Source organism: Orcinus orca, chromosome 10, assembly GCF_937001465.1.
Source record: "Orcinus orca chromosome 10, mOrcOrc1.1, whole genome shotgun sequence".
Lineage (NCBI taxonomy): Eukaryota > Metazoa > Chordata > Mammalia > Artiodactyla > Delphinidae > Orcinus > Orcinus orca.
Window position 1 is genome coordinate 21,189,105 of NC_064568.1, and position 26,439 is coordinate 21,215,543.

At 41.1% G+C, this 26,439-nt stretch overlaps 1 protein-coding gene across 7 annotated transcripts in view; it reads left to right on the top strand.

The window, feature by feature from the left end:
• The window catches only part of FRMD4B (FERM domain containing 4B), a 334,728-nt gene extending 331,579 nt beyond the window's left edge, over positions 1–3,149 (top strand). For all 7 annotated transcript variants that reach the window (XM_033424804.2, XM_033424806.2, XM_033424807.2 and 4 more), the window contains one exon: positions 1,641–3,149. In XM_033424804.2, coding sequence (XP_033280695.1) covers positions 1,641–1,761 — 121 coding nt within the window. In that variant the 3' untranslated portion in view covers positions 1,762–3,149. The remainder of the gene's footprint in view (positions 1–1,640) is intronic.
• The last annotated feature ends 23,290 nt before the right edge of the window (positions 3,150–26,439 follow it).

Genomic DNA, 26,439 nt, shown 5'->3' on the forward strand with positions numbered 1-26,439 from the left:
CTATTAATAAGGCAAGTATAACAATACTCCATAAAGCTTTAGAAATTTGTTCTAAAACTGCGTGTTATTTTTTATGAAAATGTAATTATTAAACTAAGAGAAAAATTGGGTTTCAAGATAAAGATAAAAAACTTTAGATCTGCCCTTAAATTGAAGATTCGAAATGCTTAGCCGTAGATCAGTATGTTTTTAAAAATGAAGTGCATGTTATTTAGAGATTCTTACCTCGGAGTGTCCAGGTCTTAATATTACAGAAAGCTACAAATTTATACCAATAAAATTTTTTTCCTTGTATGATGTAGTATAACTGTTAGCAGCATAAACTTTCTAAAATTAGAAATGTTGAAGTCTCTTCTGCTACCTCGTATGTAATATAGTCAAATTCCTGGCTCTGCTGCTGCAAACTGTGTTTTCAAATAACTTTTTTTCTTTTACTTCCTGTTTTCCATTTCCTATCCTCTTCCTTATTGAACACTCCTTGTTACTAGGCAGAACCAAGGGCTTCTGTCTCGGAGAATGGTTGTGTCTCCAGAAATGAGATCAGTTTTCAATTCTCTTTTAAGTGTAGCCAGCTGTAGTAAGTACAGTCCCTCAGATCGGTGTGTCGCTTCTTGCCTAGCAGCAGCCTTGCTTGTTCTGACTGATGTGTGAAGTTACAGAAATCTGCTTTTGTTTTTATATTAGAAAAAAACACTAAATATCTGGTTTTGCGTAGTGTTTACTTCCAAAGCTCTTTTCCGGAGGACTTTTTATTCACCTGTACTAAAAGACATTGGAGTTTAAAATAAAAAGAAAGCTACTAACTATCTAACCTATTCTAACCTACTATTACAGGAATGAGGTTTTGCTTTTTGGAGTGGTCTGTATAACACGATGCCTTCTTTTGGATGTACTTTCCAAATGGGCCTGTGATTGTTTTATGTGATGCTGTTTCCAATTTACACTTGACCCATACACCCTAAGGATGTAAAATATGTCCCAAGGTACCCTCGCCTCCCTTTAAGTATATTCCTTTGTTTCAAAGAAAAACATCTAGTATATTTCCCTTAATTTGAAGACTGCTTAACGTCTAGCTGTCAAAAACACTTCAAAAGTCAAAAATACAACTCTCACACAGACCTAAAATGAGCATATGTCGAAGATTTAGTTAACTCATTCATGAGAGAACTAACAGAATGCTAAAGCTGGTTCCCAGATAATTCAAGAGACTGAATCCCACACACTGAAAGGGAGAGTACTGAGATGAGACTACTCAATTCAATACAAAACCAGTTAATATCCTACAGGGCAATAAAACTATGACCGTAATCTTTCTACTAGACAGAAGTTGTTTGTATTTCTTCCAAACAAAAACCCCCAAGTTAACATGTAACTTAACACAGTCTGGGTCCTCATCCATGGTAAATGTAACTTAGACAAAAGTCTATCTCTCAGGAGAAGTAAATACTCCTTGCATGGGCCTGTTAGACCATGTTCCAGTATGACCTTGAAAAAACACACAGCCATCCCTTGCCTTTATTTCCAAGTTTTGGATACTTTTCTTAACGGTGTTTTCTACTAACTTCTTTGAGTGTAGTAATCTTTGTACCCTGGGAACAAAAATGACAACAAGTTGTAACTTTTCTGGTTTCCTTCCATAGACCATACACAGAGACCGGTCAACTGGACAATACAGAGGGAAACCTGCTGGAAGACAGCCTGGAGAATAGTGAGCAGAGGCTCTTTTGGCACGAAGACTCAAAGCCTGGAACATTAGTCTGAACTGCAGTTGAGCCTCTTGACCGAGCACTGCATTCTCACACTAGTGTGCCTTGCAAAATGTGTTCGTCTTCCCAGAAGGCTGTTGGCTATAGAAACCTAAAGGCATCCAAGGTGGAAGAGAGGACTCCCGTGACCCCGGAAGTGAATCACACACTAAGCCACACAAAACCCCTGAACAACAACCCACCTTTCCAAGTCTAGGTGCTAACCTAACAGCAAGGTCAAGACCACATGTGAACCATTGCCAAGGAGGACTCAGCCTTTACCAAGAGCAAGCGCTTTTTAAGAGAACAAAAGTTGTTGAAGGCAGACCTCAAAACTGTGAAAAGTGCGTTCAGGGTCTCCAACAGGAAAGAAGGACAGGGGAAATTTCAGAGCACAATTCAGAATGATGAGAGAAGGGAAGCCAGAAGCTCGTCACTGCTCACCATCGGAAAGTTTGAATTCGTGAGCTGGTGAAGAGTTACATACTACGTCTACCCGGACATGAACAATTTAGACAGTATTAGAAAACTACTTGAAGAGAAGCTGGATTTTTCATGAATTCCTGAATGAGTGTAAATGTTTTTAGGCTATTATCAAGAGTGATGGTTTTCATAAGCACCATAAAATGGGTTCTGGAAAGACTTATGGCTGTAGCATCCTGTAATATAACTTCATGGTAGCAGATTGGGGAAAAATGAAGCAGCCCACCGCGTAACTGACAAACTCTGCTTGGAGAATTTTCTAAGGTACACTATCATTGAGTTCCTTTTTTCTTTCTACTCCAGTGGCATGATGAGCTATTGTTCAAGGCTGGTAACTCTCCAACGCAGCTGTCATTGCAATGGCAGACTTGATATGGAAAGTTTTTATAACCAAGAGTTTGAAAAAGTATTTTAAGGTGATACAGCAAGAACCCAACACAATATAAAGGAAAAAAACCACGAACACCACATCATTTTAGATGAATTGCGTGCCTTAAAATTGTGAACATTTGAAGAGTAAGCATATTGTCTGGATTCCCCAGGTAGTTCTAAGTCACCAAGTGACAAAAGCAAAATTAGTCATTAAAAACAAAAACGAAAACCTTCCAAGCTGCCGTAAATTTAATTATGAGGCTAAAACTACCTCATACTTTCCTTGGAAGAAATAATTCGCTATGGTTTATCGTTGGATATTTTGGGTTGGTTTTTTTTTTTTAAGAAATATTTCCATATTCTAAATGGATCTTTTTTTTTCATCTTTACTCTGCTTCAGAATTCCATAAAAGGTGCTCCTTCCCCCTCTTTTATACAGTTTTCTTGTTCATATTGTGAATAGAGAAGTTTCTGAACAACTTTTGGGGAACATTTTCTATCTATATTCCAAAGCATGTAATATATACATAAAGTTGATTTGTTAAACTGGTCCTTAGTCATTTGTATCATTGAAAATGAAGTTTGAGGGAAAATAATTTGGAAAACAAAAAGACATGCAAAAAAATAACTTATTCCTTTTTGCATATTTGTATAGCCTTCTAGAAACAGATATACCCTTTTGCATATTCTTTTACTGTTCTGACTTTTTTAGACCTATTATTTTTTTTACATAGGTCAATAAATGAAAGGTGTGCTACTGAAAATGTTTATGTATCCTTCCTTCCATTTATGTCCAGGGTTCATACAAACCAGCTGAAGGTACTCTACTTCAAGTAATCAGGTTGGACAAGATTGTAGATTTTTAGTTATGGTATTGCCATATTTTATTGATTCCAAGATGCCCACTTTTTCATACTTATATCCCTGAAATCAGGATGCATCTTTTGATTGCTGACGTGTTATAGTTGAATTGGCAGTGTTTTCGGGTTTTTTTTCTTAGTGAGACATAACGTAACACTGTGTCTTAGAATGAAATTGTCTTAGAATTGGTGAAATACGGTAGTTTATTACCTCATGGAGGATAACCAATGTAGGCTTCCTAATCTTACTAATGTTGTTTATTTGTAACAAGTCATTCATTCTAGTTTTTCCGACTGGCAAACAGGTCTTTTAAATTCAAGGATATATTTCATCTGACATCTTTTAATCCCGGACAGCGGGGAGAGGTGAGTGGGAAGTGAAATATAGGGAGATTAGTATTTCTGTGCAAGTACCTTACATGGAAATAACCTTTTCCTGTTCAAGAAATGGTATGCTCAGAATTGCAGGTGTACCTTGAAAAAACAGACAAAACTTGGCTCCCAAATGGAAAAAGAAGGTATAGAAATGGAAGCACAGTGGGGCTGCTAAATGATTTTCCCCTCACCTTTTTTGGAAGACATTTCTCAACCACATTATTGATATGCTTATTAATAACTATAAAGTGACAGAGATAAATTTTTTAACATGTCAAATTGATGTTTTTATTACAAAATATCATATACTCATTTTAATTTTTTATTACAAAATATATACTCATTTTAATTTCAAACATGAAGAAAATATACAACATAAAAACATAGTTGTGCCCTATAAGCCTAACATTACCAGATAAATTGTTAATTTATTGTATAACAGTTCAGATTTTTTCCTATGCCTATAGTAATTTTTTAAAAAACAGCATCATATTACAAGTACAGTTTTACAACTTATTTTCTCACCAAAACCTCTTGGGCCTCACCCTTTGTCAGTGTATATTGATCTACCTCATAAAGATGTATGTTTTACAAGGTGGATTGAAAAAATTGCCTCACCTTCCTGGATGTTTAATTTTTTTTCTATATTTGAGAAAATTATTCAAGATTCTTCCTTGTATTCATAAAAGCTTAATGTTAAGCACTAAAGATTCCAGAATTGTTTTGAACTATTAAAGACTGTTCTTAGGAACAAAGCTTCAAACACCAGTCTTTAAGAGCTTTCAGAATTAGAATAACGACCTTCTTTGGTAGTGTAGAAAAGTTTTGATGTTTTTTCTAAACTGTCAGTGGAGAAAATCCTGTTTTTAAAAATTTCAGTCATTGTGGGCCTATATTCTGTAAAGTGAAATAAAGTGAATTACTAAGGGAAAAAAATTTAGAGAATATCTATTACTAGAGAGATGAAATAAGAGATACAAAAGTATACATTCGTATTTATTATTAGATTCATCAGACATAAAACTACTCTGTCACGTTTCAATCCAAGTTTTTAAACACTGACTTAAAATTTCTGTTCTTAGCTTGTCCCAAGTTCTAGTAACAGAGTTTCTAGATTACCCCTTGAGTAACACTGATCTGGAGTTCTATCAAAGGAAGTCCTACCTCCACACTTACTAATAAGGCAAGTCAGGCTTCCCTGGTGGTGCAGTGGTTAAGAATCCGCCTACCAATGTGGGGGACACCGGTTCGAGCCCTGGTCCGGGAAGATCCTACATGCCGAGGAGCAACTAAGCCCATGTGCCACAACTGCTGAGCCTGTGCTCTAGAACCCACGAGCCACAACTACTGAGCCCGCGCGCCACAACTACGGAAGCCCGCGCACCTAGAGCCCGCTCTCCACAACAAGAGAAGCCACTGCAATGAGGAGCCGCACACCGCAACAAAGGGTAGCCTCTGCTCCACGCAGGTGGAGAAAGCCGGCACGCAGCAATGAAGACCCAATGCAGCCAAGAATAAATAAAATAAAATTAACTAATTAAAAAAAAATAAGGCAAGTCATCATAGTGCTCTATGATCTCACAAAATGCAGTCCATTTCCAGAGAGAAAAGTCTTTTAACACATATATGGAGTCCGGAAGATGATGCAAAACTTAACTCACCTTTCAGCACAAAGTTTATTGGGCCCTTCATCCCCCATGTTTCTAACTCCATTCCTATGCCCTCCTCTGGATTTCCATAGGTCTTTTCTACTCCTCTGCCTCCTCTTCCTTGTGCCACATGGAGCAGGAAAAAGAAAGGTATGTCCCTCTGCAAAAATATGTTTGCTCATGTCATCCTCACAACAGCCCAGTGAGGTACATAGTGCTATTATATCTCCATTTTACAGAATCTGAGAATTAGAAAACTCAAGTAATTTGCCAAGTCCTATAGCTATTGAGAGAAAAGCAGGAAATAGATCCTGACTTGTCACACTGCAACTCATAAACTGCTACCACCTTGTTGTTCCACGAACAGTGTCTCCACAGTGAGGGGAGCAAACAGGATTTTTAAAAAATACGTTAATGAAAATTGAGTGGATATGTGCTAAGCTCAGATTCCCTTGTTCATAACTTATTAAAGATAATAGGCCCGGTTTTCTTTCATTTACCTGTGGCAGAAAGGCAGAGAAGCGGGCTTCAGTCCAAACACAGGTCAAGATAACCCTTATTTAGGGTACTACGTAGTCTTACATGGTTGCCCACGAGGTTCCATTATTTATTGCTCTATGAGCTCATCAGTAGACCAAGTACATTTCTTAAATTGTTTTCTAGTCAATGAAATGTCCCATGCCAGCGAACAGACTTGTTACCACCACAGATAATGATAATGAACTAAATATTGATCAGGAGTACTGAAAATATCTATTGACCCTTCCCCATTTCTGATTGCTCGGGGCAGTATGATGACATGAAGTTTATATGCTATTCCACCCATGCCCTGAGGACTCCTGTCAGGATTCAGCTCTATGAGATGTCTGTGCTTGTGGCCTAAGCTCTTTGATTCTCTTTGGAAAGAGTAAATCTGAGATTACTCTTTAGAGTAATCTCTAAAGAGTATTTCTCTTTAGAGTAATCTCTAAAGAGTAATACTCTTTAGAGATTACTCTAAAGAGAAATACTCTTTAGAGTAATACTCTGTTAGAACCTGAGCCCACTTCCAGAATGTCATTAGTACACTTCCATCCTCTTCTACCTTGTGTGATTCATTGAGCGAGTCTATCTTCCCTGCAAAAGAAAATAGGAAATATGCATGAGCTCTGTGATGGTGATACTTACCTGAGTGCTGTTCTTAACACTAACACACGTACAAACACATTCTCGCCATTTCCTTTTGCTTTCGGATAGCAGCAGCCTTGACAAGGACCGTATCCTGGGACCTGGGAGGGGATGGGAGTCGACCTAACTTATGAGTTTCCGATAATGATCTTTTCTTGAATACTTATAATATTCATGAAGTGCCCAAGGCTTAGAAGTTTTGTGATTTCCAACTGAGGCATTTGGAAATGTGTTGCTGTGTTTTGGAATCTCCTAATGATTTGGAAGTACTGCTGGCATTTAGAAACCAGGGACATTAAACATACTGCAAAGGCATGGGATGATCCAACACAACAAACAGTTGTTTTATCCAACCTGCCCAAAATACCCCACTGAGAAGCCCCGGGTGACGTATCTAGGAAAAGGTGTTACGACAACCCCTATGGGCTTGATGCTTGTGTGGGCTGCTTTCTGGTATTTAAAGCAGAGATTTCTCAATTTTGGAGGGAGGAAGGGGGAAGTGAAGGAGATAATTGTTTTCTGAGGGTGGGGGAGAGATTTATGTAACTTGAAAAACCACATATCCAACAACTATTAAGACACCAACTATGTGTCAGTCGCTGCTCTAGGCAGTGAAAATACAATGTCTTCCTGAAGCTTACAGTGCAATGAGGGAGAAACAGAAGTGAGCAGTTGGAGTAACTTAAAATGATCACTAGTCCTATGGGGGCCAAGAGTGGTGAGAAGAAAGGGGACGTGGATAATACCTTAGGTTTGTGGGACACAATGGGACCTTTCTGGCAGTGATGCTGAAGCCTGACTTAGGGATTGGTAAGAAAAGATCCAGTTAAGCAAGAAGGAAAAGCAGCTCTCCTAGGGCTTAGAGAATGGCATTATGGCATTTGCCATGGCCCTAAAAGCCAGGAGAAGCTTAGCCAGTTTTAGAAACTGAAACAATAGGAGGACAGATTATTCCAGAATTAAGGAAATATAAGTAATAAAGAAAGCTGTCATTTTTGAGCTCTTGTTATAGTTGCAACAATGGGCTAAGTGCTAAACATACATTACTTCATTTAATCCTTCAACTGTATGACAGAGGTGGTCTTATCCCAGAAAAGGATATAAAGGAGTTCCCTGGTAGTCCAGTGGTTAGGACTCTGCACTTTCACTGCCAAGGGCGTGGGTTCAATCCCTGGTCAGGGAACTAAGAATCCCGCAAGCCGCTCGGCATGGCCCCCTCCCCCACAAAAAAAAGAAACAAAGGATATAAAGAGGCTCAGGACGGTTACTGTGGCCTTGGTGGCATGACCATGCAGCAAGTAAGTTGTAAAGCTAAAATTCAAACCTACGTCTGTCTGACTCCAAATCTCATGCTATCCATTACCATGATATTATAAACAGCAATTGCTCACCAAGCACCTCCCTTCAATGGAAACCAAAGGAAATGAAAAGGTAAGAGAAGGAGCAAACAGGAGTCAGCCTGGGGAGGAGAAAGAGGAAAGGCCAATGGGAGGGATGGAAATCAGATTGGCATGGTTAAAATAAACAGGGCAAAGAACAGTCCAGGACAGTCTGCAGTTCATGAGTTTTCAAGATGTGCAATTCAGAGACTTCTGATCAGGGTGTGGCGTGCAGATATTCCTAATGAAGGTCTAGTTAATAGCAAACTGGGCAGGAATTACCTTTGCAAAAAGGGTGGCAGAAAAGAGCAAAAGCATTTGAGGGATGCCCTGGAAAGTCCTATGAATTAGACTAGCTTTGTAGCCTCCCAACCGTTGTTCTCTCCCAACACAAACACAGAACTTTTCCTGGAAAACCATTCTTTATGCTGTCCTCTCCTCAATTTCAGGAGAAAATGGTTGCATAAGGAGATCAAAGATTGGGAAGCCAGAGTGAGAAAGATCTCATCAGGGAGACTGGCAGCCCCAAACTGAGAAGGACATTCCCAGCAGCCCTTCAATTACCACGGAAGGAGCCTTTCTGGGAGTTGCTAGTGTGTCTCTGGGCAGACATCACCATCTTCATAAAGCAGTGGTTAAATGTATGGGCTTTAAAATCAGGCAGATCTGGAGACAGGCCGCCAGGCTTGGAGTCAATCCCAGCCCCACGGCTCTCTGGTTGTATGAACTAGGGTACGTTTCCTAACCTCCCTGGGCCTCAGTTTCCTCTTTAGGACACATCACACCAGGGTATTTTGTATGCTGAACAAAAAAATGCACTTAAACAGCTGGGCACAGCATGTGATCCCCAGCAGATACTTCACAATATAAATTATTCCCTAAGAAGGTGGTAAGTGACGTTGAGCGTTAAAGGAGATCTAGAAAGTTGGGGTTCTGAGGATTTGCACTGCTTTAGTTTAGCCCCTGCAATGACAACATTATTGAAACAACTCATCATATGTCTCAGGTACTGTCGTGGGCATTTGGAATGTTTCTTTTTCTTATTTAATCCTCACAGCAAGTTTGCAATTATTAATCCCAAACAAAAGCTCGAGGAAGTTGAGTAGTTTGACCAAGTCACATACCAAGAAAGTACCCAGACCTGGATAGCAATTAACAAATGCATTCAAGAGAAGTTTTGTAAGTGATCAATTCGTGCCCCTCTGGAGTCCACCATGGAGGGAGGCTGCACAATATTAACCTGAGAAATCAAACGGATTAAGGTGTTTTCCTGACCTTTCAACCAGAGCTCTCCTGCAAGGCCAGGACTGGGCAGCGTGCGCTTACAAGAGACTGAGACTGAGCGCCTTCTGAAATTGGGTGCCCTGGCTGCTTCACCTGGGCTTGGCCCTTTCCATATGCATGAGAATGCAAACAAGCCAGACAGTAGGGTGGCCAGATTTAGCAAATGAAAGTGCAGGATGCCCAGTTCAATTTGTAAAATAGCTCTAATGTTAAATTTTTGTAATTTATTGGAAAAAAACAAACAAAAAAAAGCTGGATACAGGACATTCGGGGCATCCTGGAAAAAAATCAGTGAGAGACACCAAACAAAACCATTGTCCCATAGATACAGGACACCTGCACCTGGCAACCTGACTTGCCAGGGCTCTGTCCAAGGGCAGGTGGGACTATAAGAGACTCTTAGGAAGCTTTTGGAGATGGTATGCTAGGGAGATAGGTCTTACACCCTTCCCGGGCTGGCAGAGGTTGGCCCTGCTCAATCCAGAGCCTTTCTTCAGATCAGAAACCTTCCAGGTTAGCCCAGTTCGGTCTGTAAACATGCACAGGATGTGTTGAAGCTCTTCTGGAAGGGCACCCCTGAGAAAACCTTTCCTCAGTTTTCTCTGGCCTAGAAAACAAGTGCTTACAAAATGGGTCAATGAGGACACCTAAAGCTCTGCTTAGGTTATTGCAGGCAGGAGGTTTTTGATCCGCCACCTCGGGATACTGAATTCAAACATGGAAGTACAAACAAGTTTCAGAGGCTCTTCAAAAAAAAACACTCAATTTCAAATGCCCAACAATTTGATTTATTAGCTATGTCTTCTTGGGGAAGCTGTGTACGTTTTTTAAAATATCATTTTTCTATAAAATAGAAATAATAATTGCACCAATCTCACAGAATTTTAAGGATTCAGTAAAACCATGAACATAGGGAGGCTAGCACGGTGCCTGGGCACAGTTAGCCCTTATCAATGTTTGTTGTCATTATTGTTTCTAATGGGACACTGCAAAGAAGTGGAATACAAGAGAGTTGTTATTAATAATATTTAATATTACTATAAACTTTATTAATAAAATTAAAATAGTAAATATCAATAATATTTAACATTCAGTGAGTGCCATGGGATTAGAGTGAAGTGAGTGAGGTACTTGCTCAGGTGCAAAATGTAAGGGGGCACCAGAAAACCCAGTTGACAAGATAAATAACATTTTAATGAAGTCTTTTAAAAATAATCAAAACGTAGGCAAAAAAAAAAATCCATGATGAACAAAATATCGAAATTTTAAATAAGTATAATAATCAGTATTACTGATTATTCCTTTTGCCTCAGGCTCTAACATAGCTTAGCTATGTGCTCATACGTCATCCTAAAAACCAGAGAAGGCAAGTGTTAAATATATCCATTTTACAGAAGAGAGAAAGGAAACCCAGAGGAACTGCTCAGATACACTGCCCAGGGCCACATAACCAAGTATTGATATAGGGCCAGAAATCTACCGCAGATTGGAACGATTGTAAAGCTCACGCCTTGCTCTTTCTCTGTTCCCTTTCACAAAGGGATGCAGGCTAACATTTTTCTACCCCAGGGTACTGTGTGTAGAATCGCCAGATTTACCGAATAAAAGTAAAGGATGCCCAGTGAAATTAGAAGTTGAGAAAAACAAATTTTAGTATGTGTATGTCTCATACATGTCCTTTATTTTATCTGACAACCCTCCTCCCTGCCCCATCACCAAGGCAACCAGACATTTTAATACAGAATTTCAAAATGCAATAGAGCTGCTGGATTAAGCCTGCCATGTCTGTACCTGAGCACAGACCAGGAAGAGTAAATGTCTGTAATAGAGTAATGAGGGCCAAAAACAAAATAAAAAATAGAGGAAATTGACTAAAACTCTTAGGCTTAAAGGCAAAGGGACGGTTTGAGCTTCATCTGGCTCTACCAAAGCCCTTTTTTAGCCTTTAATGAGATGCTCTGGGATAAGAAATTACAAGCCTGAGTTGAAATAAAATAAAGAAAACGCTTTAGATGTTCTGTGTTGCGTGTCGTACAAATGTTATTTGTTATTTTGAGATCTCCAGTTCTGGGCGACATAAATTATTCCTTTGGCAGGACAATAGGCTGAACCCCAGTGATTTGCTTCCATTCACAGTGCAATGAAAATGATTGAGAACGTAAGAAATTTGTTCTTTAAAAACAGTGGTAATCATGCCCACCTGGAGCCAAAACGTTAGCAAATTTCAGCTCCTTGGAGCTCAGTAAACTGAATATATTGTCAGAAATTATTTCTTCTTATAATGTTGCTGCATGCAGAAGGAGAAGGGGAAAATATTTCAAGGCCAACCTGAACTTTAAGTAGTATTTGAGGAATTAGGTTTTTAATTATGTAAGAGTGAATTGTTAAAATATGCCAATGGATTTTTAGGAAATTGCATGACTTGAACAACCATTTCAATTTCTAATTCACACCCTACCTACCCAGTGAAAATTTTCTAGATCTCTCCCAGGTAAATGGATCCTTCCCAGAGCAATACCTAACACTTCACACAACCCACCAATTTCCAGGTTACTGGTTTGTACGTGCGTGTACGCTCCCAGGGATACTTATGCTTACCCCCCTCCCCTACTAGTCTATGAGCTCTTAGAAATCGAGGGGCATATTTTATTTAAATATGTGTTCCATTTAGACTGTAAAACCAATTCCTTGTCCAGCAAGTAGTTGTGGAATTGTGTAGTATTTACATACTATATTAGTTTGCCAGGGCTGCCATAAACAAAGAACCACAAACTATGGAACTTACCAGAAATGTATTGGCTCCCAATTGTGGAGTCTGAGATCATGTGTGGGCAGGACTGCTTTGCTCTGAGGTACGTGAGGGACAGTCTCTTTCATGTATCTCAACTGGCTTCTGGAGGTTTGCTGGCAATCTTGGGCATACCTTTGCTTGTACCAATAGAAGCGTCACCCTGATCTTGCCTCCATCTTCACGTGACATTCTCCCTGTGTGCATGTCCCAGCGTCCAAATTTCCCTTTTTTAGGTCCCACCTCACCTTGACTACATCTGTAAAGACCCGATTTCCAAGGAAGGTTGCATTCTGAGGTACTTATTGGGGGTTTGGACTCCAACATATGTTTTTTTAGGAGGCTCAATTCAATGCATAACGCATACCAAATGAAGAAGAAAAATCACCCGAATCCGAAAGATGTATTTTTGAGGTTCAAATAACATAAAATTGTAGGTTAACAGGTTCTACCTGATTTATAACTCTCTACTCAGCAGTGATGCTTGAGGGAAGGATTGGGGGCGTGGTTAATTCTGATTCAAAGTTACTCTGAATCATGACATCGAAGATACCTTAATCAGATCAGGATATTGACATGTGAGAAAACAGAACATTGTTCAGCCTGGATCTACTGAGTCAGAATCTGCATCTGTACCAGCTCCTCAGCTTAAGCACATTCAAGGGCTATGCTGTTCTGCTAATGTCTCCTCATTTCACACCTGAAAGTAAAGTGATTGTTGAGAAGGTACACTCACTCCCCACTCCTTGGGTTTCTGTACAGCGACTTCAGCTAGACCCCTGTATGGTACATCCACCCAGGAAACTTTAAACAAAGATGTAGTGATGCTCCAGTCCTACAATGGACCAACTAAATCATTATATCTGAGCGTGAACCCAATCACTGATTTTTAAAGGGTCCTCAGGTGATACTAACAAGCAGCGTGGGGCGTGAGGACCAATGAGCTGCACCTGGCCTCTCCACCGCTCCTTCCGCTTCACGCAATCCTCTTCCCCCTTTCTCAGTCTGCCTGCCTGCCTGCAGAGAGGGAGCCCTTTTGTCAGCTCCCTGGCCCTGGGATAGACTTGTCACGGTAGTTTCTGCAAGCAAGTGTGCCGAGAGAGAGTCCTACGATGGTCCCGAGCTGCTTGTGGAATTCCAGGTAGTACTGACGAACCCAAACCCTACGCATCACTGGGAACCTTGCTAACATGCAGGCTCCGATTCAGGAGGTCGGGCTTGAGATTTGGGAACCTGCATTTCTAACGTTTTTCCAGGGCATGCCTGTGTTTCTTGTCCATGGCTCACACTAAGTAACAGAGCCGACAACTAAACCATCCCTTTTTTTTTTTTTTAACATCTTTATTAGAGTATAATTGCTTTCAATGGTGTGTTAGTTTCTGCTGTATAACAAAGTCAATCAGCTATATGTATACATATATCCCCATGTCCCCTCCCTCTTGTGTCCCACCCTCCCTATCCCACCCCTCTAGGTGGTCACAAAGCACCGAGCTGATCTCCCTGTGCTATGCGGCTGCTTCCCACTAGCTATCTATTTTACGTTTGGTAGTGTATATATGTCCATGCCACTCTCTCACTTCGTCCCAGCTTACCCTTCCCCCTCCCCGTGTCCTCAAGTCCATTCTCTACGTCTGCGTCTTTATTCCTCTCCTGCGCCTAGGTTCTTCAGAACCACTTTTTTTGGGGGGGCGGGGTCGGTACGCGGGCCTCTCACTGTTGTGGCCTCTCCCGTTGCGGAGCACAGGCTCCGGACGCGCAGGCTCAGCGGCCATGGCTCACGGGCCCAGCCGCGCCGCGGCATGTGGGATCTTCCCAGACCGGGGCACGAACTCGTGTCCCCCGCATCGGCAGGTGGACTCTGAACCACTGCACCACCAGGGAAGCCTAGAACCATTTTTTTTTAGATTCCATATATATGTGTTAGCATACGGTATTTGTTTTTCTTTTTCTGACTTCACTGTATGACAGACTCTAGGTCCGTTCACCTCGCTACAAATAACTCAATTTCATTCCTTTTTAGGGCTAATAGTCCATTGTATATGTGTGCCACATCTTCTTTATCCATTCATCTGTCCATGGACACTTAGTAAACCATTCCTTCTGACTGGGCTTTTATCTGCTATTCGTTCTACATTTGACCCTTGAACAACGTGGCGGGGAGGGGCGCCAAGCTTCGCACAGCTGAAAATCTTCATGTAACTTATAGTCGGTCTTCCTCTATATATGTGGTTCCTCCATTTCTGCAGTTCCTCTGTATCTATGGTTTTGCATCCAAAAATTCAACTAACCATGGATCATGTAGTATTGTAGTATTTACTATTGAAAAAGAATCCACATGTAAGTGGACGCACGCAGTTCAAACCCATGTTTGTTCAAGGGTCAGCTGTATATGTACTTTGGTCTCTGATATAACACCTCTGTTCTTTTTCTGAACTTGGATTTATCATTTACTGAAGAAACTGTAGGACTTCGGTAACCTAACTGGTCTCTTTATAGTGATTCACAAACACTAATGTAGTGCCTATGTAGTGAATCTTATTTTTTTTTTAATATATATTTATTTATGTATTTGGCAACGCCAGGTCTTAGTTGCGGCATGCGGGATCTAGTTCCCTGACTGGGATCAAACCCCGGGCCGCCTGCATTGGGAGCGCGGAGTCTTAACCACTGGACCACCAGGGAAGTCCCTCTAGTGAATCTTCTGAGCGTTAACTGCCCAGGTGACAGTGATTCTTCTTTCTCTTGGAACTACTCCCCACATTCACAAGGCACTCCAACCCCCATGGCCAAATCTTAAAGTCGATAGAACACAGGCGCTCTAGAGCCAGGCAGTGTGTGTTCAAAGCCTGGCTCTGATGCCTACTAGCCGTGTGACCTTGAGAAAGTCACTTGGTTTCTCTAAGCCTTCATTTTTTCCCCTCACTTCAAAGGGCTGACCTCTCGATTAAAGGAGATAAAATTTATAAAATGCATAGACAGCGACAGACCTAGAGCAAGCACTCATTGCATGCTAGTGGTGGGGGTGACTTTGCCATTTCCTGACCTGACCCCTTAGGTATAGTTGATGGATGCAGCGGGGGGTAGAGGGTGCCTGACCCAGGCTAGAGCAATCACATCCCCTCTGAGGAATTTGGAATTGGAAGGTGAAAGCCTCAGAGAATGAATGCTGTCAAAATTGCAGCATTTGAACTTTTCCGCTCACATGTTTGTCAGAGGAGCTGCAGCATCAATAACGCCTGGGAGCTTGTTACATGATACGCACTCTCAGGCTCCCTCCCAGACCTCCTGAATACAGCTGCATTTTTAATAAGATGAACATCACTGCTTGAGACACATTAAGAGCAAAGTCTACTATCTTCTTGAAAGTCATCCATTGTGATCTTTGTTTCTTCAAACCTACAGATACAAATGCAGATTTTTATCAAATACTCTCAGCTAATGCCTTATCTTTTTGCAAGCTTGAGCTAGCTCTAGGTACTTTCTGCTACTTGCAACCCCAGAATCTCAATAGCACTGCCGACTGTATTTAAGAAAGCTTGCAGGATGCTATAGATTTTCCACCGTATCCTATCACGAAGATGATTGTAGAATCAGAGGAGGGATTTAGCTTCTAAAGTCAGCCCATAAGGTGAGAATTATGTCTGGTCAAAATGATGCCAGAAAATGTGTTAGAGATGTACATCATCTTTCAGCCAATGCAACCTGGCTGATTTTGGAATACATTAATACGTCTTCTTCACTTGAGCCCCAGCGGAAGTAGCTTCTCTTTCATGACCACATGGTACTTATTTTTAAACCCTAGATGCACATTTCTGCTCAAAAAGATCACACTTTGGAAGCTGAGAAAACAGATGCATATTTCCCAGCTTATATCCACTCTGGGGCATAAGCTCATTGAATGAAATGGCAGTCAGAATCACCTGCACAACTTATTTTTTCCTTTCTTTTTCTGTCTCTTCCATTCTCCTATCTCTGTCTCTCTCTGGCACGTAGAGTTGACTGTTCACAAATTAAATGTGAGTGTGTTAGGACCCTAAGTGTGTTGGTTCTCAAATCTTTTGCATACATCGCACACTCTCCAGTTCGAGTGTTTCTGACAGCCACTAGAAGGCATTAAAGGCTCTACGAGATAGTAAACAAGCCAGCAATCATTGCCACATGAGCAGTACCGCCGCAAAAGGATGCTCGTCTTTAAAAACATTCACAGTCACCACACACTTCACCTGCCTTCCAACTTGACCTTCACTTCTCCTCCACTTTCTCCCGGCAGTTTTATCCCACATTTGGCCGTGTCACTGTAACAGGTGCCACTGTCTGACAAGTTTCATCAACCATGTGTGCCCTCAGTCCTAACAGATATAAGTTTTATATATTGATCAAAATTTGGTTGGAACACTGTGAATGTTTAGGTTTCTAGCTGCTAGAAAATATTAAAGCCTCTCCACAATAACAGACAAGTCCACACCTCAATAATACGCACCTCCGAACACCATCTTTACAAGATACCGCTGTCTCTAGTCCACTGCCCCGCATAACAGTCCTCCTGCTGCCACGTGGATGGACCTTGAAAACGTTATGCTAAATGAAATAAGCCAGGCAAAAAACGACAAATACTATATGATTCCACTTATATGAGATGTCCAGAATAGGCATAGAAGCAGAACATAAATTCCAGGTTTCCAGGGGCTGGGTGAAGAGAAGAAGGAGAGTTTCTGCTCAATGGTTGCAGAGTTTCTATGATGAAAAGTTTTGGAAATAGTGGTGATGGTTGCACTGCATTGTAAATGTAATTACTGCCACTGAACTGTATACTTAATGGCAAATTTTATGTAATACACTTTCCTACAATTTAAAAAAAAGTGGGGAAAATCGTTCTCTACTGTCCAGATCACCAGGTCTGAACACTTAAGATCCCCATATTCTAGTTCACCTATTGCTTTAATTCATCTCCAGGGACCACCATCCATGCCATTCAAAACTTCCCCCATTCTCTCCTCATTCTCTGAAATGCCACCATGCAAGTGTGTGCAGACACACTCTGGATGTATTCATTTTATTTATTTGTTTATTTATTTGTTTATTTATGGCTGCATTGGGTCTTCTTGCTGTGCATGGGTTTTCTCTAGTTGCAGTGAGCAGGGCTACTCTTTGTTGCAGTGTGCAGGCTTCTCATTGTGGTGGCTTCTCTTGTTGCAGAGCACAGGCTCTAGTCGCTCAGGCTCAGTAGTTGTGGTGCACAGGCTTAGTTGTTCTGCAACATGTGGGTTCTTCCCAGACCAGGACTCGAACCCACGTCCCGTGCATTGGCAGGCGGATTCTTAACACCAGGGAAGTCCCTGGATGTACTCTTATTTCCTTGGTTTTTCACATGCTCTAGAATTATTTATAAATAATAAATAACGATTTATACTGCAGTCTCATACATGGGCTCCACCCCTTAGAAGTTTGCAGTCTAATCAGGGAGTCAGTCAAGTTAATAGGTCATTGGAATCTATTGCAAAGTGATATGATCAGGGACACAGAGAATGGAGAGAGGAGGCAACCAACCCAGCTGGGGGCAGGGTGCAGTCAAGGAAGGCTTCCTGAGGGAAGTAACCTCTGATTCTGTGTGTGTATGTGTGTGCATTTATATACAAGATTGCTGTTATCTTGTTAAATAAAAAAAAACAGACTTTTTTTTCATAATCATCAAGTATCAGGCAGTATTGGATAGTCGCCATCCAAGAGCAGAGTCAGCAGCAAGCAGTTTGTGGTGTTAACATTGCCGGGTACCAGTCAATTAATGGGAACTATAGCTACAGAACCATCCTGACTCTAATGGATCCTTTATCTTGCTGTAATCCAAGCACACCAGACTAAAATAATCATGATTTTCTTCAAATCTGAAGGAAAGGATACCTTCAGACCAGGGAACAGCATATATAAAATGCTGGGTCTATAGATTTTTTTTTCCCCTCCTCCTTTTTTGGAGGTTAAGGGGATGGGTTCTGGAAATTAAATAACATGTTAAACTTGGGAGATCGAAAAAGGTCAATGTGGGGAATTTCCTGGCGGTCCAATGGTTAGGACGCCGGGCTTCCACTGCAGGGATCGGGGATTCAATCCTGGTCGGGGAACTGAGATCCTGCAAGCAGGGTGGCGCGACCGAAAAAGAAAGAAAGAAAGAAAAAGGTCAATGTGTATGACGCGTCTGAGCCATCGCTGAGATCACGTGTAAATAACTGAAAAAGTTGTGGCTCGTGTTATTTGGATGTCAAGTGGTATAGTGGGGTCACTTTCTCACATGGTTGTCTTAGTAGTAGAAATAATGAGAAGACCTAATCATCTCGTCATATAGTTAGGTTCTGCATGTGTTGTCCCACTTAATCCTCATAGTATACCCACGAAGCAAGTACTATCATTACTCCCATTTTATTTATTTATTTATTTATTTATTTTTTGCGGTACGCGGGCCCCTCACTGCTGTGGCCTCTCCCGTTGCAGAGCACAGGCTCCGGACGAGCAGGCTCGGCGGCCATGGCTCACGGGCCCAGCCGCTCCGCGGCATGTGGGATCTTCCCAGACCGGGGCACGAACCCGTGTCCCCTGCATCGGCAGGCGGACTCTCAACCACTGCGCCACCAGGGAAGCCCTATTTATTTTTATTATTATTTTTTAAAGTTCTCTGAAGAAGCTACAGTTTTGCTTGTTCTAATTTTGACTGCACTGCGTGGCTTACGGGAGCTCACTTGTGGGATCTCAGTTCATCTCAGGGACTGAACCCAGGTCATGGCAGTGAAAGCACCAAATCCTAACCACTAGGCCACCCGGGGACTCACTCCCATTTTATAGATAAACAACCTGATGCTTTATTAGGGCACATGCCCAAGGTCATTTTCCTCATCCCTCAGATGGGAATGAAGAGGCTGATTTGTTGTTATTAGAAGTGGATAGGAAATACCCACGTACAGTATCTAACACAGGAGAAGATCTACGCACTCTGGTTCCTCTACCTGGGATTAATGCCATTGGACCACTTTAGAAATGAGCCCTCACTGTAACTATCCCCTTTGGTTACTTAAGTAACCAATACCTTCTGGCTAGAGTTCCATTTGGAAAAGTCTCATGGAATTCATGTCTTTAATAAGTTTCAAATTCTGGTTCCAGTTAACACAAGCATCTTGATAATTAAATAGTGATGCATAGATTTGATGCATAAATAATACTAGACTAGCAATGCAGGTCCCATCTACCCTTCAGAAGCTGCTGGGTTGACATACACTGTAGGTCTGGCACAGTCTCAACAGAGCAGAAGGTTTGGTCTGGAGATCTACCAAGGATCTCAAGGGATATAGACATCTTGAGCCCAGTGTCTATGTTGGGGCATTGTCAGAAGTTACCATGCCATAAGACTAGCAAGGTAATCAGATAAACCCTGCGGGAGAAAGAAAATAGTTCCAAACTCGAAGTCCCTAGATTCTGATCAACAATATATTTTTAACAAGTAGAACAGTGGCCCAAATCTAGGGTTCTCCTTTCAATCCATTAGTGACATTAATAAAGCAAGTGTTATCCCTTCTTTGAAGATAATATGTGAGAAGGGAGATTTATGTCAATTTAAAGTGACTGGTTTATGAACCATCACATCAGTAACCATTCTTTGTCACAGACTGTCCTTAAATCAAAAACAGAGCCAATCTGGGAAGATCAAATTTGTGTCCACTCTTATCTTCTAAATTCCCTCCTGATATAGAGGACAGCTGATCCCAAATAACCTACATAGAATCTCAATTTGGTTCTATAAATAGGATTTTAAATAGCGTATTTACTTCTACTTACGCTTGGCTTTACAAAGAATTAATTGATGCTAAGTTCCTTGTGTACATACTGCAATTTGCTTTAAACAAATAGTTTCATAATGGTGCTCATAACTGTTCTCAAACTGTAAATTCTAAAAATCTCTTGGTAGGGTTCCGGTCTCTCTGGCTATAGAACATCTCCTGGCATATTCACATTCACTCCTGTGTTGTAGGCAAAGTTAAATGTACAAATCTAAGAAGGAAAATGGCATGTGATTGGTTGTGCTCTAAGACATAGGTGCTAGGGGATATCTCATGCATGGCTCTTGGTCCAAGCTCCCTCTTTGTATATGGCAGTTATGTACTGGGGGGATTCATTCTATATTTCTCTACTTATTGTTTCCTCTAGGACAGGATTTCCCAACCTCTGCACTGTGGACCTTTTGGGCCAGATACTTCCGTTGTAGAGCACTGTCTTGTGCAATGTAGGATGTTGGCAGCCTCCCTAGCCTCTACCCTCTAGATGCCAGGAGCACGCTCTCCCCAGCTGTGACAACTGAAAATGTCTCTAAACATTGCAGAATATCCCTCGAGGGGACAACCTCCCACCCCAATAAAGAACCTCCGCTCTAAAAGGAGGAGTTACTAATCTGTTTGGTGACAATCTGACCTCCTTTGGGCCACAGTTCACTGGTGAGGTGGCTGTGTGTTAAAGAGCCCTTAACCTGACCTCTGTTTTGCTTTCTGAAGCTTCTTAAGTCATGAGGGCCCATAGCATAAGAGCTGAAAGACCCCGGGTTCAGCCTAAATGGAATTTAATGCAGATTTAGCACTTATTAGCTATTTAGCCTTATTTCCCCCTTTCTCTAAGGCTTAGCTTCAGAATCTGTAAAATAGGAACAATAGTAATGCTCATCTCTGGCAGCTGCAGCTCATCCTGTATGCAGTATTTATTTATACCACCTTTCTTTGATACGAAAATCCTCAATTTTGTTTGGGCAACATTGTGCCCAGGGTAGGATTGTCAGATTTAGCAAATAAAAATATAGGATGTTCAGTTGAATTTTAATTTTAGATAAAGGATGGATATGTTTTTGTAAAAATGTGTCCCATTTACTAGAAATATATTTGTTAGACACATGCCTGGGCTGCATATTCTGTTTGCCTCTCCAGATCTAGCTCTACCCTGTGCTCTGTTCCCAGAGGAGGCTGACATTAATGGACTGTCTCAAAGCACCAGTGACCTCCAGCTTCCAAAGGGGTTCAGTCAATGGGAGGCACTATCAGGAAATCGGAGAGAAAGAGGGAAAGAGAGAGGTTGGAGTATTTATTCCCCAAGCTCTTCCCCCACCCCTGCAGCTTTGGGGCAGTGACTGCATTCCTCCCTGAAAGGCCACACCTCCTGCCTGATGGCTACAGCTCCTTCTTGAGATCCCACTGACCTTGGTCTTCCCACCCTTCAGGTCTAGAGGTGGAAGAACATATCCATGCCCGCCCACTGTATCTCCTGGCAGTTTCCCCTATTTCTGACCCCACCTCTGGCTTGAGGGTACCACCCATTTCCCAGGGGTACTCAGATGAGTACAGTGTCACCCACACAATTTCTAACAGATAAACTTCTGAGGGGTATTGGGATTATCAACTGAGGTGATGATGTCAAATTTAGCAGGTGCCTGTCATAGCAAGTGCTCAGGAAATGTACAGTTGACCTTTTGTGCCACACGGGCTCAGTAGCTGTGGCTCGCGGGCTTAGTTGCTCTGCGGCATGTGGGATATTCCCGGACCAGGGCTCAAACCCATGTCCCCTGCACTGGCAGGCTGGTTCCTAACCACTGCGCTACCAGGGAAGCCCACAGTCGACCTTTGAGCAACAGGCGTTGGAAATGCAAGAGTCCACTTATACGCAGATCTTTTTCAACAAATACACAGTTGGTTCTCTGTTTTCACTGGTTTGGCAACCTGGATCCAATCAACTGTGGATCAGAATTTCCATGTGCAGTTAGTTAAATCTGTGGAAGGGAAACCTGCAGAATGGGAGGACCAACTACTATGCCATTTTATTTAAGGGACTTACTTGAGCATCTTCAGATGTTGATCTATGCGGGGGCTCCTGGAACCAACTGCCTGTGGATACCGAGGGAGGACTGTAATATTGTTTGTAAGGAAACATGGTAAAGTCGGTAAGCCAAATCAGAAATCCTCTTAGAGCTTGACCTCCCTTATTCATTCTTTACTTCTTCTCTGACAAACCTTTACCCCTGCCCCTCCCTCTCTCTCTCCTCCCCCACCCCCAATCTAGACAGGTCCCAAGTGTGCAAGTCCCAAGATTGAGATACTGCAAAGAGAATAAGAGGGAGTCTCCCTTTGTCCTTGAACCTGAACCAGGTCCAAAGCCTTGCCTTAGGATACAGTGCTCTTACCAAGCATCAAACAATTTTCTATTTTGCCTTTCTTTCTGCAGTTGATCCTTGTATATATATTCCATGGATCAGAGCCTTAAAAGGGAAAAGAACTGAAGAGTACCCCCAATCCCTAACAAAAGTTGCAAGGAACAAAGCCTGACTACTTGTTAAATAGAATTTCTTCAGGTTTATTGAGTTATAGTTGACATATAACATTGCATAAGTTTAAGGTGTATAACATGTTGATTGATACACATACATATTGTGAAATGATTAGCACAATAAGCTTGATTAACACATCTGTCACCTCACATAATTTTTTTGTGAGAACACTTCAGAGCTCCTCTCTTACCAACTTTCAAGTATATAATACAGTATTGTTAACTATAGTCATCATGCTGTACATTAAATCCCCAGAATTTATGCATCTTATCACTGGAAGTTGGTACCCTTTGACCAACACCCCCAAGTCCCTGGAACCACCATTCTATTTGTTTCTATGAGTTTGGCCTTAGATTCTAGATATAAGTGAGATCATATAGTATTTGTCTTTCACCATCTGACTTACTTCACTTAGCATAATGTCGTTAAGGTCCATTTATGTTGTCAAAAAAGGCAGGATTTCCTTCTTTTTTATGGCCAAATAATATTAATATTCCATTGTATTTGTGTATATAGATAGATAGATAGATAGATCACATTTTCTTTATTCATTCATCTGTGAATGGTCACTTAGGTTGTTTCCATGTCTTGGCTATGGTGAATATGCTGAAATGAACGTGACCGATCTCTTTGAGATCTGATTTAAATTCTTTTGAATATATGCCCAGAAGTGAGATTGCTGGATCATACAGTAATTCTATTTTTAATTTTTTTGAGGAATGTCTGTACTGTTTTTCATCGTGGCTGTACCAATTTACATTCCCACCAACAGTGCACAAGTGTTCCCTTTTCTCCAAATCCTCACAAAGAGAGTTATTATTGTGTGTCCTTTTGATAATAGCTGTCCTAAGAGGTCTGAGGTGATATTTCACTGTGGTTTTAATTTGCATTTCTCTGATGATTAGTGATGCTGAGAATCTTTTAAAGTACGTGTTGGCCATTTGTATGTCTTCTTTGGGAAGATGTGTATTCAGATTGCCTGCCAATTTTTTTATTGGATTATTTGGGGGATTTTTTTGCTATTGAGTTGTGTGTGTTCAATATACAGATACATATATATATATAATCTCCACTTTGCCGAGAGCTTTTATCGTGAAAGTGTGTTGAATTTTGTCAAATGCTTTTTCTGCATTGACTGAGAGGATCATATGATTTTAATCCTTCATTCTCTTAATGTGGTGTATCACATTTATTGATTTGTGTATGCTGAACCATCTTTGCATCCCAGGGGTAAACCCCACTTGATCATGGTGTATGATCCTTTTAATGTGCTGTTAACTTCAGTTTGCTAATATTTTGTTGAGAATTTTTCCATCTATATTCATTAGGAATCCTTATCCTTATCTGCCTTTGGTAACAGGGTAATGCAAGCTTCATAAAATGAGTTGGGGAGGATTCCCTCCTCTTCAATTTTTTGAAGAGTTTGAGAAGGATTGTTATTAGTTCTTTAAATGTTTCGTGGAATTCACCAGTGAGGTCGTGTGATCCTGGACTTTTCTTTGGTAGGAGGTTTTTGATTACTACTTCATACTTGTTAGTCATTATGGGTCTGTTCAGATTTTCTTACCTTTTTTTGAAATTTTATTTATTTATTTATTGACGTATCATTGATTTACAGTGTTGTGTTAGTTTCAGGTATACAGCAAAGTGATTCAGTTATACATGGTGTGTGTGTGTTTGTATATAAAGATATATGTATATATGTATTCCTTTTCAGATTCTTTTCCATCATAGATTATTACAAGAGACTGAGAATAGTTCTGTGTGCTATATAACATGTACTTGTTGTTATCTATTTTATATATAATAGTGTGTGTATGTTAATCCCAAATTCCTAATTTATCTCTCCCCCCACCCCTCCTTCCCCTTTGGTAACTGTAAGTTTGTGTTCAGATTTTCTATTTCTTCATGACTCATTCTTAGTAGGTTGTATGTTTCTAGGAATGTATCCATTTCTTCTAGGTTAGGCAGTTTTTTGGTATATAATTACTCATAGTAGTTTCTATGATTCCTTGTATTTCTGTGGTATCAGTTATAATGTCTCCTCTTTCATTTATAATTTAGTGTGAGTCTTCTTTTTTCTTAGTGAGTCTAGCTAAAGCCTTGTCAATTTTTTACTTTCTCAAAACACCAACCTTTAGTTTCATTGATTTTTTTTATATTGTCTTTCTAGTCTTTATTTCATTGATTTCTGCTCTAATCTTTATTATTTCCTTCCCTCTGATAACTTTGGGATTAGCTTGTTCTTATTTTTCTAATTCCTTGAGGTATAAAGTTAGGTGTTTATTTGAGATTCTTCTTCTTTTTTTCTTTGCAGTACGCCGGCCTCTCACTGTTGTAGCCTCTCCCGTTGCGAAGCACAGGCTCCGGACGCGCAGGCTCAGCGGCCATGGCTCACGGGGACCAGCCGCTCTGCGGCATGTGGGATCTTCCCGGACCGGGGCACGAACCCGTGTCCCCTCCATCGGCAGGCGGACTCTCAACCACTGCGCCACCAGGGAAGCCCCTCTTCTTCTTTCTTAATAAAGGTATTTGTTGCAGTCAACTTCCCTCTTAGAACTGTTTTTGCTGCATCCCGTAAATTTTAATATATTGTGTTTTCATTTTCATTTGTCTCATGATACTTTGATTTCCCTTTTGATTTCTTTAACCCATTGGTTGTTCAGGTGTGTGTTGTTTAATTTGCAGGTATTTGTGAATTTTTCAGTTTTCCTCCTGTTATTGATTTCTAATTTTATACCATGTGGTCGGAAAAGATGTTTGATAAAATTTCAGTCTTCTTAAATGTGTTAAGAATTACTTTGTGGCCCAACATATCATCTTTCCTGAAGAATGTTCTAGTTTACTTGAGAAAAATGTGTATTCTGGTGCTGTTGGGCAGAATGTTCTATGTGTCTTTTAGGCCCGGTTGGTCTATAGTGTTTTTCAGGTCTGCTGTTTCCTTATTAATTTTCTCTCTGGATGATCTATTAAGTGTTGGAAGTGTGGTATTGAAGTCCCTGCTATTACCGTATTGCCATCTCTTTCTCCCTTTGGGTATCTTAAAATTGGCTCTAAATATTTAGCTGCTCCAATGTTTGGTGCATTTATATTTATAATTGTTATATCCTCTTGATAAATTAACCCATTTTTCACTATATAGTGACCTTCTTTACTTCTTGTGACCAATGTTGACTGCTTGCAGAGTGTAGCTGTGAGGGGACTGGAGCTGAATATAGGGGTCTTTCAGGACTGCTAGTAGCACAGATAAGAGTGTCTCCTGCTGGGCCCCTGGGCCAGCAGGTGTGCTCGTGGACTGTGGCTGGAACCCCATTTCAGGGCCCTTTCAGAATCTACAAACTGAGCTGGACAGGCTTAACTCCAGAAGCTCCCAGACCATGGCCAAGAAGGGCTGGAGCTGGTTCATGATCCAGTCAGTACTGAGATCTGTATGACTACTGCTCAACATACAAGTGTGTATTACTCCTCTTGGGTAACCTTGGCATTTGGTGCTGATGATGGAACAAAAGCCACATGGGGTCATAGCTAAGTTCTCAGGGGTATGGAGCTGTTTCTGGGTCTGTAACCAAGACCGTGGTCCATGAATCCGCCACCTGGGTTTAAGCCTGCCTTCTCACATCTCTCCTCCGTCTTTGACTGAAAGGGGGTTTTACAATTTTCTACTTTGATCCCAAAGCTCCCACAGAGACACTTTCGTCTGTGAATAGACACCAAATTATTGTTGAAGGGGGACACAAGTGAGGAACATCTTATTCAGCCATATCATTTGATAAATGGTTTTAATTAGGGACTGAATATAGGTTTCATCTCAGACACGGACTTGGTGGATAGTAGCTGCCTGGTGTGGGGCTCTGTGAAAGATTCTGAGGTTGCTCCTGGGCTTAGAGAACGCCATCATCGGTTAGTAATGTCTGCCGTGGACATGACTTAGGGGAGTGCCGATACAAGTGCCATGTATTTGTCATTCCTGATCTGTAATATGAACCTCAGCCAGT